The 15,685-nt window shown below is 41.9% G+C and overlaps 1 protein-coding gene across 1 annotated transcript in view; it reads right to left on the bottom strand.

The window, feature by feature from the left end:
• LOC307253751 (A-type voltage-gated potassium channel KCND3-like) overlaps positions 1-15,059 on the bottom strand; it is a gene marked incomplete at both ends in the record, with an annotated part of 97,797 nt that extends 82,738 nt beyond the window's left edge. The window contains one exon of the mRNA XM_080031908.1: positions 13,957-15,059. Within this exon, the coding sequence (XP_079888034.1) occupies positions 13,957-15,059 (1,103 nt within the window). The remainder of the gene's footprint in view (positions 1-13,956) is intronic.
• Between the last annotated feature and the right edge of the window lie 626 nt (positions 15,060-15,685).

Raw genomic sequence — 15,685 nt, 5'->3', positions numbered from 1 at the left:
TACAGCCATGCCACTGGCACAACTCTCAGAAATGTACTTTGCACTAGTTGCTCCGTGCTTGTGGAACCAACTGCCACCTGACAAATGTGATTCCCCCTACATTTCTGCCTTTAAATCAAGGCTCAAAACCCATATGTACACCCTGGTGTTTCCTCCCCATTAACCTCTGCACTACTTACTTACCTCTGCACTACTATCTGTGTTTATGTGGATGTATGGGCTTTACGTCTTTTATTTTGGTTATTGTTATTTTACCTTCATTGTTTACCTACTGAATGCACTATGTACAGCACTTTGGACAGTGCAAACTGTCATAAATGTGCTTTTATAAATACATTTTACTTACTTACTTACTTATAACTCACCCAGGCCCTTGTGCACAAATCACCCCATCCCCAGAATTTTGGATAATAGGCATGATGCAGCAATTTAGGGTTGACATTGTGCTAACTATATAGACTCAAAGTGTAGCATACCAAAGCACTAAAACATGTGTCAAATGTTTTCAAACGTGTCTATAATTGTTCAGACACAATAATCAAAAAACCTTGATCATGGAAATTTTACTTTGAAAGGCAAAACACAGTTTTTTGAGCTTAAATGTGCTTATATCTTATTCCTTGTGTCTCCCTTCTTTACAGGATGAGTCAAATGGATGGCTCTTCTTAAATATGTGGTCACATTTCCAATTTCTTCCACGGTTTTCTAGAAACAAGGGGTTTTGCAACTTCCAAAATGCACAAATCACCCCACCTTCCCCTATATATATTTTTTGGGCATTTTTATGCTTTATTGATAGTGCAGAGAGACAGAGGTGAAATGGGGCAGAGAGGGGAGTGACATGCAGAGGACGACCGCGGATGGGAATCGAACCCGGGTCTGCTGCCGGGCCCGGCTCGGGAGGGGGACGCCTTACTATATTAATATTTTTATGGAAAATCCATGTGTCCTTCTTCAATAGCTTCTAATTCATCTGACCCAGTGTCTCCAAATTATTTGTTCACACAATTTCTCAGATTTAGCCTCTTAATTTTCCTCTCAAAGTGCACCAGATTCATGCATTTCACTTTAAAAAGGTTAAAAAAATCTCCCGGGGGGGCATACCCCCGGACCCCCCTAGGAGGGTCTGAATCTCGCCTGTCAAATATTTTCGCACAGCCGCACAGTGGAGGCACTAGCGGAAAACACTGGGTGTGTGAATGATATTTAACAAAGATCTATAGTTTCAGCAGCACTACCATTGGAGAGGAGCCCCCTAATCATATTTCGCTTAGGGCCCCCTGAAGGCTTGGGCCGGCTCTGGGCAGATCCAATAGTTTTAAACTTCAATAGACACCCGTCTTCAAGTGAATTAACGTTTGTCGATAGAGCGATTTCAGACCTTCTGTACAAATGAAATGAGGTACGATGGTCTGGTAGGACCAGGCTACACTGAGATACAGTTTTAAGGGAAAATAGTCTGCTGGTATCTGTTATAAGAAAACAATACATGAAAATGATCAATCCTTTAAACAATAACCCTTTGACCGAAAGGAATAATGCCAGTAGTAGTTTGACCGTTTCCATTGGTCACCTGACCCACGTTAGTCTTAGCTGTCCCTTGAGGATTTCCGGCAAGTGAAGTTCGGCCATCATTGTGGCAGTACAGATACGACCACCTCGGCTCCATTAATTTTTTTTTTGTAAAGATTCCCAATCCAGTGGAACTATTATAACATCTTCCTGTGATACTGTTTACTGCAACTGAGGGAGATTTTCAGTCACCACACATTAGATACTGCCTTTCCCTACTGTGTGATCTAAGCAGCTAGTCCCTTAAGAAGACAGTTAATTATGCGTTAATTCTCATTCTAACAGGCTGTATGGAAGTACAGACTCTGGTAGTGACTGTGTTTCCAGTCATCCAACCCTTCTGCCAGTAAAATTATGTTGTGTTTATATATCATCGGAGCCAAGATCAGACCAATGGGATTTAATGTCGCCATGCTTCATTCCTCTCCATTTCATCCTTCGCTTTTTAGAATAAATAATAAACAGTGGATATTTTTTACTGGGGAGATGTGATTCCTCCTGTGTATGTAAACATTCCTAAGGCTATTGTCCGCTGATAAATTAATTGTAACAGACTGGTTTAGGTGGATTTTGTGCCTGTGCACACAATTTAGGTGCTATGTGTTTATTTTTGTCTGGCTTCTTGTGGACTGTAGGGCATTATAATTCACAATTTGGTAAGGAAATGTTCCACTTGCAAAAATATGATAAAGTCTATAATCTATAAGAATTTAATTTAGGATAAAGTAAGATGCAGGGAAGAGAGAAACAGGGAAGGGGAAAGAGATAAAAGAGATGACCGTGCGAGTGAGATCACACTTTAGATTCCACACCCCATTGAGATTTTGAGCGTTCCTTGCAAAATTTTATTTCACGACAATTATCTATAAAAAAATGACACATGCAATGAAATGATTTATGAGGCAAAATGAGGAACAATGTTTAAGAAAGATATGAGGATTTGAAAAAAAAAAGATAAAAATCAGGGTACGAGTTTCTACATAGGTTAGATTCTCAAAGAAACATCGGCTGATTCATTTGGTTCCAACCCTCCCTGTAGCTTTGGACAACTGTGCAGCCAGTAAATACCAATTACCTTTGAGCAGAAACTGAATGTTACCAACCCCATTGTGTGTACACATAACGGCATCGCATTTCCAGGACAGACTTATTTTATATTACACCCTGCGTCTGGACGTTGAGGTTATGTCCTCTCTCTGCTGAGAAACAAAAATCCATTAGCTAGCGCTGCTCGCGGCTCTACCACGTGTAAGATTGAAGCATATCGTTTGCATGTACGATACCAAGGTTACGGGCCGTCTCCCCCTTAACAGCTAAAGTGGTTTCCTTATTGTGCATTTGGAATGATTAACTACCCACAGTGAGCTGATACCTCCAACAATTCCCTTGCCTTGAGAAATCCTTCTTAATCTGTTTTGCATATCAGCTCAAAAAACTGGATGGGTCTTTTTAAGCTCTTTTTGAGCAGGTCATTGATGTGGGCGTTAAGTCAATGCTAAAGAGATTAAAACATAATGCAGATTGTGTCCTGTGAAATGAGGCCTGTGAAAATCCTTTGAGGAGACTTCTTGTTGAGCAGCAGTGGACCATGGCCTCGGTCCTCATTGAGAACAGAGGTAGAAGAAGGGTTCTTCACGAGAGAGGGGATTGGAAATTGAATTAATATTGCCGGGAGTCAACCTTTGAAGGGAAAAAAGGGCTTACTGAAATCTATTAATGGTGTTAGTCCATGACTTTTATGCTCGTGCCAGTGCTTGGCGCCATCATATGGCACTAGGCAGGGTTAATCCCAAAGCATTGGTAATCCCCCAAAGACATCTGGATCCAAAAAAAAAGAAAACAAGTCTTTCTTAGCTTTTTGAAGGACACGTGCTTAGTCCATGCTCTGCCACAGGAATGACACTACATAGTAGAATTCCACTAGAATATTAATGTTAACCCACTAAGAGAGAAGCATCTATTTTGATAATCTGCATCAAATCAAATGTCTGGACAAGACATCCAGGAAGATCATCCTAAGAGAAGCCTGTCATAGTGGAGAGGAGGGGGGTGACCCATACACACACGCACAGGCACACACACACACACACACACACACACACACACACACACACACACACACACACACACACACACACTATAGCAGAGGGAGCAGCTCCAGAGACAAGCATTAATCCAAACAGATTTAGTGTAGCAGAACAATTGCTTTTGTCACCCTGGGTAATCAGCAGAGAACACAGTTTATGAATTACAGAGAGAAATAAGACTGTATGTCAGTGTGTGAAGTTTTGTGGTGCAAGAGTGAGAACACACGCAACAAAATAATATGGAACAATGACGTCTACCTGTTCAAAAGACTTGGCTAGGAGTCCAGGAAGATTAATCAGAGTCATTCAGGCAGCGTTTATCACGCTCTCTTCAGGGAAATGAGAGGCAATTTATTTCTATAACTTGGCCTACATACATATATGGACTAACTATCACTCACATTCACTTCAGCCCCCATTATCCACTCAGTAATGAGCGTGTCTGCCCAGTGGACACAATACTGTCTAAGTACATAATTGTTTAAGTTCTGGTGTTTCCTCACAGCCAACTAAATCAAGGGCCCCTCCAACACTCCAACGTCTACAACAATGCATTAGTGAGTGACGGGTGTAATCGTCCCTTTAAATCAGCCGTTGTTCACGCATTACAGTGAAATCCAGACAGGGAGGAGTCACTGTTTGTAATACTTAAGCAGATACAGGCAGTTAAGGGCTCCTCGTTTATCTTTTTTTTTTATCAAAAGAAAATAGAAACACTATTCAGCAACGCAATAATTTTTAATGTTTTTTTTCTTTTCTGTAATTACTTTCTGGTGTGTAATGTATGTAATGTTTTGCATTTTCTCTTCCCCATGGGAGACATGGTCTGAGATGCACGCGCAGCAAAACTACCTCGGCTTAGTTTAACTTTTTTGTGCATTTGTGCCTTCATTGAGACAATTCCTTGCTCATTAGCATTTATAAAAAGGGATGAGGCTGATAGGAATCTAATTTCACCATCGGGAGAGAAGTCATAAACCAAACGTTTTGATGGATACAGTTTTGATACAATCATCAAGCCTCTAAATGAAAAGTTAGGTGATCTCCAAAAGCATTAGACTTTATCTTTCAGAGACCATGATTGTCTGTAAAAATGTTCTCTTCTGATGGTTGCATTAAATGATAAGGAGGGGTTAAGGGTTTGGTGTGTGGTGTTTTTGCATTCACCTGTGTATTCAGTCCCGCTCAGTGGGAGGCAGCAGCCATCCGTTTTCCAGGCTGCTGCTAAACACCCTGGAAATGGATAATGACAGACTCATCCCGGGCTTCTAACTGAAAGCCTACCCGTAATTGAATTGGAGGAGTGGGCACACGTGTAGTGGACTTGGAAGGACCCTAGCTGGAGGCAATCAGCTATGACGGACAGCGAGAGAGAGATAGTGGAGAGGGAGAGACAGCTTCTATAATGAAATATTCACACGTTTGAAGTGCTGTAGTTTTTTTTTTTTTTTTTTTTTGCTTCAACACCTTGAGCATCACTCCAATCACATTTGGCCAGTTAGTTGAAAGTTAGCCGGGACACAGTGTCCTATATGACAGTGCAGCATTTGCATGCAGGGCACGTCAATGATGGGGGAAAAAAGGGTTGGCGAAAACAAAGCTTATGCGTATACCTCACTGAAAGATCCTCCCTGTCAATTACCCTTCACAGTCACATTGGCCACAACAAACTCCCCCCTTGGCTGACAGGTGGCCAGGTAAATGGTTTTTGCAAAAGCTTGAAAGGCTTGGTGCTCGATAGCTCTTTTCAGAAAAAAAAGTGGGCAACGGTCCAGATCTCTGCATGAAAAGAGGATAAAATACATACCAACAACAAAAACAGAGGGGGCTGAGCAGGCATCTAGCAGAGCTGAAAATAATCATTTCAGTGTCAGGTTTTGGAAGGCGACTGGGGTGCAGTGTTGACTTGTGTGTGACCGCAAACTCAAAAAACACAATCATCAGGCAAATTCCTTCTTTTTGACTTGTTTAATCTGGTCTTATTTATTCTCAAAACTATTTACCATTTTTCATCTGCTTTTGCAACCAAAGATAAGGTTAAGGTAAGTGCCCCTGGGAGAACATCTTTGTAAAACGCCTGCTGTTCCTACACTGCTGATAAATCAATCCAAACAATACAAATCTGTATTTCATCATTATAAACTTGAAATGTTGAAACCACATCAAAAAATTGAAAAGGAGGATTTCAAGCAGCATAGCTCCACTGCTTAAGTCTGACAATTGGATCAATGGCCATGAATCCGTACAGACATTCATTATACCCAAAGAATGAATTGGTGTGGGCTACTAAATGAGCTTTTTCAAGGGCAAACAAACCACAAAAAAATTTTTTACCTACCCAATTCAAATTGAAATGCAGGTGCTTACACATACAGTTTAGATTTGAGGTTATCTGCCCCTGTGCTCTGGTGCATCTGACCACCAGTCAATGAACACAATGTCACAGTCAGTAATCGAGGTAGTTTGTAGTTTCACAAGTATGAGCAGAAACATGGAAACACTGTGAGTTATTGCCGTGTACCTAGAAAGCGCTGAACTGGAAAATTACTTTAGTGATTTTCTGCCTTTATTACAACCTCAATATCAAAAAATCAGCAGCCGTGCACACAAAACTAAATGTTGAGGCACGTTATTACTTTAGCAAGGTACACTGGGTTACATGCCATAACATATCAAACATTTACCATATGCCTCAACAGCGGGGACACAAACACACAAGTCAACATGTGCATATAACTCCAACGTAGGCATGCACACAAACATGCACATACGCAGCCTCGGGTTACACATCGGTTCAGAAGAAAACAAGGGGAAAAAAGGTAGAAAAAGGCTTAGGGGTAGTTAATGATAAACAAGATTGAAGTCTACAGCCATGCAGCGCTGCTAGTTTATAATGATACATACATAAGACCAGTAAATAAAAATAGGATGGAAGAAGAAAATGGTGCTATTCTTAGATCCATCCCACTATGATCTCTGACATACGTATATGACATACAATGTGTAAATATAAAACAGGTGGTAAAATATTTTATCATCATCACTTTTTTTTTATTAGACCCAATGTCCATTAAAGAACATACAACACACACAATACAAAACACTATACATAGAATAAAATAATTTCTAACTCTTATAAAAGACACTTATGTCTCCAAACATAGGACTGTTAATGTACCATACTGCGCTATTACTAGGGTCCCACAGCAACTTTACAATGACGCTGTTGGAGTCACTCAATCCACAGATAAATCCTTACATTAAGATTCCTCAGTCAAGTGTTTACCCATCTGGAAGTGCGGCTAAACCTGACAGACATATCATGACTACATTACTGTATTGTATTGTTTAAGGTCTCCACATAGCAGACATTTTGGCATTTTTTTTTAATCAAGTCAGTAGGATTCACCAGAAGTGACCCAGACTGTCAAGGTTTCAGTCTGGAGCAAAGAGCAGACTAACTGACCGATGTTGCCATCACTAACAGCCATGACACGGCGGGACAGAGAGAAGGAAGAGAGAGGGAGGTGAGCAGGGTGAAAATGGACAGACATTTTCTATTTTGGGAACCTCTTTTCTGTTGCTTTTTGGTCAACAGTGATGGAGAGGAGAAAAGGGGTCAGAGGGCTGGCAGAGAGAGGCAGTAGGGCAGTGCATAGCGTCTCCAAATGTTTCTCTACTCTGAAGGGGAGGCTGCGGTAGAAGAGAGGGAGGGCGAGGAAAGACAATTCTAATTGTTTCTAACACATTATTATTATTATATTTTTTTGTGTGTGTGTGTGTGTGTGTGTACAGTATCTCCACCTTGCAGTATAACTTCAATGTCAGGGAGTACAATTGGAGGTCATTGTTGTATAGAAACAACCTTGAGGCCAAAGGTGACTGTAGAGGATACCGAATCTTTTCAATAGAATCTCACTCCCGCTGGTTTCAATCTACAGCCAGTAAGAGATTACAAATATATTATACACAAATGTTCCTGTCTATTTCCTCAGGAATATGAATTTACTTTTAGGTAATCTGTTAAATTATCAAATTCTCACATTCAGTATTATTATATATTTTTTTGTGTGTGTGTGTGTGTGCGTCTCCAAATGTTTCTCTACTCTGAAGGGGAGGCTGCGGTAGAAGAGAGGGAGGGCGAGGAAAGACAATTCTAAGGAAATGCAACACCTGGGAGGTCAAGGCTGAGATGCACTTGTTTCTAACACATTATTATTATTATATTTGTTTTTGTGTGTGTGTGTGTGTGTGTGTGTGTACAGTATCTCCACCTTGCAGTATAACTTCAATGGAAAAAAAGGCTTGGCATGTTCTTGGGTTTAAGGTGGTTCGTCCAACACACATAGTTACTGTATTTGTGTTTAGTGCCTCAAGCACTTATGGTCAATTTATAATTGGGATAATCTGATTGCTTCTAAAAGTCTGCCAAAACTCCAATCGATGGTGTTGTCTAAATGATGACAGTTATGCATAGTGGGGGGTAGTGGACTAGAGTAGCTGCCAAATGCTGTGACTGTAAATGTAAATGATCCCTGGAATATCTCCGTATATCAGCCCCATGAGTAAATAAACCCATGATAATAACTTGAGTTTGCATGAGAAATTAACCATGATTTAATGAACAAATGGAGGATATTGAAGAGGTACATCGTGATATGATTTGGTTAATGACACATTGACTGTACATCGGAATTAGTTTGCATTTCAACATGTATTTCAGTACACTTCTTTTTTTAAATATCCACAAAGCTGAATGCTCTCACCTCACATATCTTATGTTGTGCATTCATTGTAGCCATGGCACAGAGCCATAAATCATTCACACTCCAAGCTCCTGCAGTGTGTGTGTGTGTGTGTGTGTGTGTGTGTGTGTGTGTGTGTGTGTCATGCACTCATGATCTCCTGTCATTATTCAAAATAATTCTTCAGCTCACCACTAATCCTGATCTCAAAAAAGGAAAGGTCACGAGCAGACCTACAGCTAAATCCCCATGGACATATCACGTCCCAAACCACTCTCATAAATTCAAGATAAAGGGTCAGTGACATCCAATTTAGGGGCCCTTCTTTCAGTCATACTCTCATCACTAGTTCTAATTAGTCGCCCTAACAATGGCTGCCACATTTCTCACTATACTGTCCAGATCAATATTCACTCATCTGCATTGATCATCGTTCTTCACAAGCTGCTGGCTCCAAAATAAATGCCCTATAAATCAGAGCTTAGTGAGAATGAGCAGTGAAAGTAGCTGGGAACACATGCATACTTTAAAAGATCACACTAAACACAATTATGGGCATAAAAGTGAGCAGAAGCAGGGACATGCATTCAAAGTGCAAACATACCCCAACCAATGCGCCACTGCTAACAACTGGGCACGTAAAAGGTTTTCTGTGGCTGTCTGGAAGACCGAGAGCAGTGCATTGATTTTGGAGGAGCAGTGCCCAAAAGAAGCCAGTCGTGGATAAGGATATTAATCATGATTGGACATGGCTATGCTAATGACTACAACACACTAACCCTAACACCCTAGTGTTCATCAATACTTGCATGCATTACGGCCTAATGAGTGTGCAAATATGACAATAGCATTGAGAACTGATGAGTTGTTATGTGTAATATAATGTATCTCAAGAAAGCACTTGAACCAGTTCAATTATATTGCAAAAAAAAATACACTGTTAACTGTATCAAACACTGACCGCCATGTGGCTTTTTGTTGTCATTGTGAAGAGTACAAATACAAGTAGCCTAAGACAATCTTGGGTGTATTAGAGGCATTGGTGGTAGCAACAACACTAGCTTGGTTTAGAAATGTGCAGAAAACTGCCATTTTACCATCATTATAGTTTGCATATTATGCAGATCTAGTTTTCAAAAAGAAAACGCTTTTCAACTACACAATTTTGGCCAATAAATAGATAGCAAAAGTTGCTAAATCAAAAAAAATGGAGTAAAGGTAAAAACTGTTGCTGTGTGGCTGAGGTTGAAAGAGCTACTTTGAATCAACATTCCTAAAGCATTTCCAATGTATATGTTTAAAAAGTGACACATTCAATCAACAGTGTGTAAGAGTTACGTTTACCATAATGAAATACAAATATTTAGTCAAGGTCATCTCAATCTGACTGCTGCCAACTTGAACTTTCCAAACCAAATATTTGAAAATGAAATGAGGACTGGGGGAACAACAATTTGATAGGGGGTGTGGGACCTTTGCCAATGTAACCAAAGAGTTGTTTCCTGAATGTAATTGATTGGTGGATTACTATGAAGTTACCCAAGTTTAAGCCTCAACTTTGTGACAGTTTTTTGCCGTTGTTGGTGGTCTGACAGAGGTGTTGATTGTATGTGCTGTTATCAATGTATCTTGGTTTGCATAAATCATATGTACATGAACATGTACTTAAACATAGCAGTTGTAGCATCATTTGTATTAAATCCAAGTTTGTCAATCTATATTTTCCCGTCGATGTTTTTCATGAATGTACTGTCGCTCGGCAGCCATTCAAATTGCAATGAATGAATGGCTGAGATTCAGGCAGCTATTGTGAGGTATGGAACCAGGCTATGGTGGTTCAAAAGTGATCGGTGTAATAGCTCCCAAGGCCAACAGTGTTATTTAGGTTAGTCAAAATGGCTTGTTAAAGTGCTAGCCTGGCTTCGTTCATCAGTCGCAAAAGCCTCATTATGGAACCTTTGAGACTCACCACCAGAAGTGCAGCAGACCAGTACTGGGTGATAAATACAACACTCAAGTCACAATTTCTACTTCAAAAGATTAAAATTTAACTTGGTAATCAGCAATGAGGCATTTTAAGACGTGAAAATGTTTGCTACTGCCCTTCAATCAACTGTGATAATACTACAATTAAAATGTAAGCCAGTAAAGCACTTTGACCCGGTGCTAAATGTAAATAAAGAAAACTATCTAAAAAGAGATCACAATAAATATACGTAATATAAACAAAAGACAAAAAGGTGTTGTTTGACATCATTGCAAACTTAACTGCTGCACCCCAATAGCAGCAGGGCCATTATTGCATTACTTTCTTTCACAGTGTGCAAAAAGAGAAAACTAAGGAAGTGTCTACATGGACCAGTAATGAAAAATCTGAGGTTTAGCAGCTGCTGTGTTGCTCTCACATTCTAACACACAAACAAACAAACACACCCTCTACCTCCTCCACAGTGTGACAACAGTTTGTTATACGGGTTCAACCAAATATAACAAATGCACTTAGGGTTATCACTCAAATGGTCCAAATCAATTTGTTTAACAACCTAGGGAACAAAATCCTGCACAGGTCCCATTGCCTAAGTGACTCTGATTTAGCTTAAACCTCAACACTGTGTGCCTGCCTGCCTACTTGTATGGCTGCCCCTCATTTGCAGGATTTGAGCTAAGCTGTTTAGACCTGCTATAGAGTAAGCAAAGGGTTCTGAGGATGACCGAATTAGTTGATGGCTCCCTAACATGCACACTGGGTTGAATCTTCTTCTTTTTTTTCCAGTAGGTTACGAGGAACAGCCCAACACTCTTGTAGGGTTCGCTTTGGAGGATTTCAGAAATGTTCAGAAGCATGCCCCCTGCTTTTAATAGAACTAAAAAGTCAAATGTATTAACAGTTGCCTGATTGTCTTGATTTCTCTTATCCCGATTTCCTTCCTCTCCTCTTGGTCAGACTCCATTTCCCTTCCCTTCTGATATCGTTAAAGCATATCCCATTTCCAATAAGGAAGCAATTCCCCTTGTATTCCAATGCACAGTGATGTAGGTGAAATTATGAATTATTCTTATTGTATGTACTGTATAGGGCTATATGTATATATATAATTTTTTTTTTTAAATTTTGTTCAAAAAGTCACAGCGGGGAATCAGTATGTACAGTATGTGGCAGACACTGACAAACACAGACAAAAAAAAAACACCCCAAACATCAAAACACAAACAAACATTTCTCGCAGTGCAGCGCAGACAAAAGGACTAGAGCTCAGAAGTTAGCAGTAAATTAAACATGAGAGTGCAGATGATATGAGTATCTTCACGAGGGGAACAAAGCAGAACACACTCTCAACATCACAAAACTACGCCCCGAGGCACCTAGACGGGAAGACAAGAAGTCAAGGAAAACATCTTGTGTGGGAACTGGCTTTCATCTCGTTCAGTCAGATGAGGATAAATTGTCGTAAAGCAGACAGTCAAAATTCTTCCACACAAATATCAATGCAGGTTAGTGGAGAAAAGAATGTGTGTGTGTGTGTGTGTGTGTGTGTGTGTGTGTGTGTGCGTGTGTTCGTGTGTGGCGGAGCATCTAAAAACAATCGTTTTTAAACAAAAGCTAAATCTTGTCTGTGTTTGGACTGGGGGGGGGGGGGGGGGAGTTAAGGTTGTGTGCGTTTTTATGACGTTAACCTAGAGGCAGGTCCCGGAATGTCAGTCAGGTTTACAATAGTCAGCAGATGCAGTGGGTTTACATCATTATTCACTCTGACACCCACTGGCCCCTGCTTTCTTTATGAGGCCAAGCTCAACAATCCCCTTCCTCTAAACACACACACACACACACACACACACACACACACACACACACACACACACACACACACACACACACACACACACACACACACACACACACACACACACACACACACACACACACACACTCCTCATCTGCAATCCTACTATAAAAAAGCAACAGGAGACCGGTTTTGTGTTTCAGTTCTCACCCCAGTGGGAAGAGACAGGTACTGTGTGAGAGACCACTGGCTAGCACCTCACAGACAGCAAAAGACAGCTGCCGTTCACAAAATGAACAGACAACAGAGCAGAGAGTGCCACGCTATTTTCAACAACTCTGTGGCAATTCATTCGTCTACAGACTCAAACAACCTCATCAGAATCCAACATCTGCTCGACAGTCGATCTTTTGGGCAGGTTGTGAATGGCAGGGGCACAATGAAGGGGTGCCAAGTGTGTCACAGCAATGAGCTCAGAGCCATTTACGGCCTCCATGACTCTGACATTTAGCAGGATGCAGCAATTTGTCAGCTTCCCAGTCTGACTCACACATCTGCAACAGGGGGTTGCTCATGAAACACATTAACATTAGTGCTGCATCACCGAAGTGTGTGTTTCTGTGAGCGGATGCAGGGTACGTGTGCCCCCCCAACACACACAAACACACTGCACACTATAAAAAGACCTGTATAAGTATACTATGATGACAATGAAGAAAAACTGGATGGCAGATCAAAATGCTCCTCTTGTTCATCTTGTTATACTCATCCGAAGCCAATTTATCAGTCTGTAGGAGAAAATGAAAAAAAAAGAAGAAGCCTCGGGCAACAGGTTAATTAGGCATTGAGTGAATAATGAAAAACAAGCATACCTTCTAAAATAGTGCCTTAATAAGATTATTAGCTCTGCCTAAACCCAAATAACTGAAGCACTCACTCCCCTCTTAAAATGGAAAGCATTTTGATATTCGGGTATTCTGAGCCTTTGCACCAAGCAGGAGGCACTTCATTTTCAAAGCCAGCAACTACTGTAACTCTGGAAGAGGGGGGCGGGGGGGGGGGAAGGGCTCTCAAAATGCAAAGTCACTGTTTGAGTTCAATCTGCACTCAAAGAGCATTGTTCCTAACCACAGGGAGAGAAGGAGAGGGACATAATGGTCTATCTCTATTTCTCTATTTCACATCCAATGTTTTTGTTTCACTAAGATGCTTTCCACTTTCAGCTTTCCTCTACAATCTCCTATGTCTGTCTATCTCTGTCCCTCTTATCGGTGATGAATAAAGGGCACGCAATGGCACAGCCATTACTGAGAGAGAACAACTTGATAGCTGCTATTCCCACCAGAAGAATGCACTCAGTGGTGAAAACACAGTCTAGTGAAAAGTGCAAATTATTTCTTATCATTGTGTGCAAAGTTTGTAAAGTAGCCTACATCTTGGAAAGGAGTGAAATCTACTTCTGAAACACTTGTAGGTGTTTGGGCGACGGTATCAGGCAAGCGTTTCAAGTCAAGTCATGATCAAACATTTACTCACACAGAACAGACCCAACCGCAAATACACACACATATATATACATATGCACACACTCTCATACGCTAACTTGCCATTGCACACACACACACACACACACACACACACACACACACACACACACACACACACACACACACACACACACACACACACACACACACACACACACACGCACACACTCAATCACACACACCACTCGCAACCAGATAAAAGAGGTGTCCGCTTTGCTCTTACCCGAGTGTTGTCATAGTAACGATGGTGTACCAGAAGGAGGCTGGGATGCTGGTGAACTTGCTGGAGCTGGAACCCTTCTCGGCGTAGAACATGACGGTGGCAAAGATAATGATGGCCATGGTGAGGGAGAAGAGCAGGAAGCCCAGCTCCGAGGCACAGCTCTTCAGCGTGTAGCCCAGGATGCGCAGGCCCTGCGAGTGACGGGAGAACTTAAAGATACGGAAGACGCGGAAAACGCGCAGGGTCACGAACGCTCCGCTCACGTCCTCGTTGTCGGTCATCACCAGGCCAATGTAGTAGGGCAAGATGGCCACCACGTCAATGATGCTCATGACCGACCTCATGAAACGGTAGCGGCTGGGCGCGGCGAACAAGCGCATCAGGTACTCCACGGTGAAGATCATGACGCAGGCCGTGTCCATGCAGAAAAAAGCCACGGTGTAGCGCTCGCCGCACGGCACCTCCTTCTGGTTGGGTACGGAGCCGCAGGGCACCGTCTCCACCACGTTGGTGAGGACGGAGATGGCGATGAAGAAGCCAGTGACGTAGTAGAAGACCAGGGCCATGGTGGAGGTGTGAGGGTTCTCGAAGGCCCGCCACATGGTCTCCCTGCAGGTCATGTTGGGCAGCTTGGCGTCCTTGTTGTCCTCCTGGTCGTCCAGCAGACGCTCTGCATTCTCCCTCTTGCGGTCCTTGTACTCTTCGTAGCAGCAGTCGCCGATGATCTCAGGGATGATGCCGAAGAAGGCCAGCTCCTCCTCGTAGGACAGGATGCACTCGTAGCGCGGGAAGTGGAGCTTGCCCGTGCGGTAGAAGTTGAGCACGTTGCGGAACACGTCGGGGTCCCGGTCGAAAAAGTACTCTTTAGTCTCGTCGTTGTAGAAGAACTCCTTCTCCGAGCTCCCCAGCAGGGTGTCTGGATAGCGGTCCAGCGTGTTCCTCCAGGTCTGGAAGCGCCGTCCACTGACATTAAGAATGATGAGGCCGTCCTGCTGCTTGTTCCTCTCAGCGGGCGCCACTGGCATGGGCAGATTGGCCACGGGCATCCAGCCGATGGCCGCTGCCCGGGCGAAGGGAAGCCATGCAGCTACACCCGCCGCCATGCTGCGTCCAGACTAGGGGCTAAGGGAAGAATGAGTCCAGCAGCTTCACAACCAGTTTGGTTTCAGCTCAATCACCATCTAAAGACAGGGACGAAAGCAAGGGAGTTTGTAAGGATGGAAAGATCAAGGATGATGAGAGTGAGGGCAATGAATCAATGAGAAGAGAATGAGAGTTTAAGGTAAGAGAACGTTTCACACATGTGGGGAAAGTGATGTTACAGAAACAGATCTAATGGAGAGGGAGAGGGTTAGGGCTGAGAAAGCAAAGCAAATTATCTTTAAGGGAAATAGAATTTTAGGTCACACTTATAGGGGAGAAACCTTAACAAAGCATAACTAAAATATACACACACATACATATATAATCTATATATCATATGATATATATATATATATATATATATATATATATATATATATATATATATATAGCCTATACTTTCTTTCTCAAACCATCTCTATTGAGTAACATCCTTCTCAGTAGTAGAGCACAGTTCACAGCATCTCATAGTTGAAAAACTGAAGTCAGGCAAGCGAAGCAATTGAAACATAAAACAGCCTATTTCTTCTTATTTATTTATTTATTTATTTGAACCTTTTCTATGAACAGGCACATTGAGGTTACA

Source organism: Ammodytes marinus (assembly GCF_949987685.1).
Source record: "Ammodytes marinus genome assembly, chromosome: 7".
Lineage (NCBI taxonomy): Eukaryota > Metazoa > Chordata > Actinopteri > Uranoscopiformes > Ammodytidae > Ammodytes > Ammodytes marinus.
The sequence above is the reverse complement of the archived record's forward strand: the minus strand, read 5'-3'. Positions and strand labels throughout refer to the sequence as shown.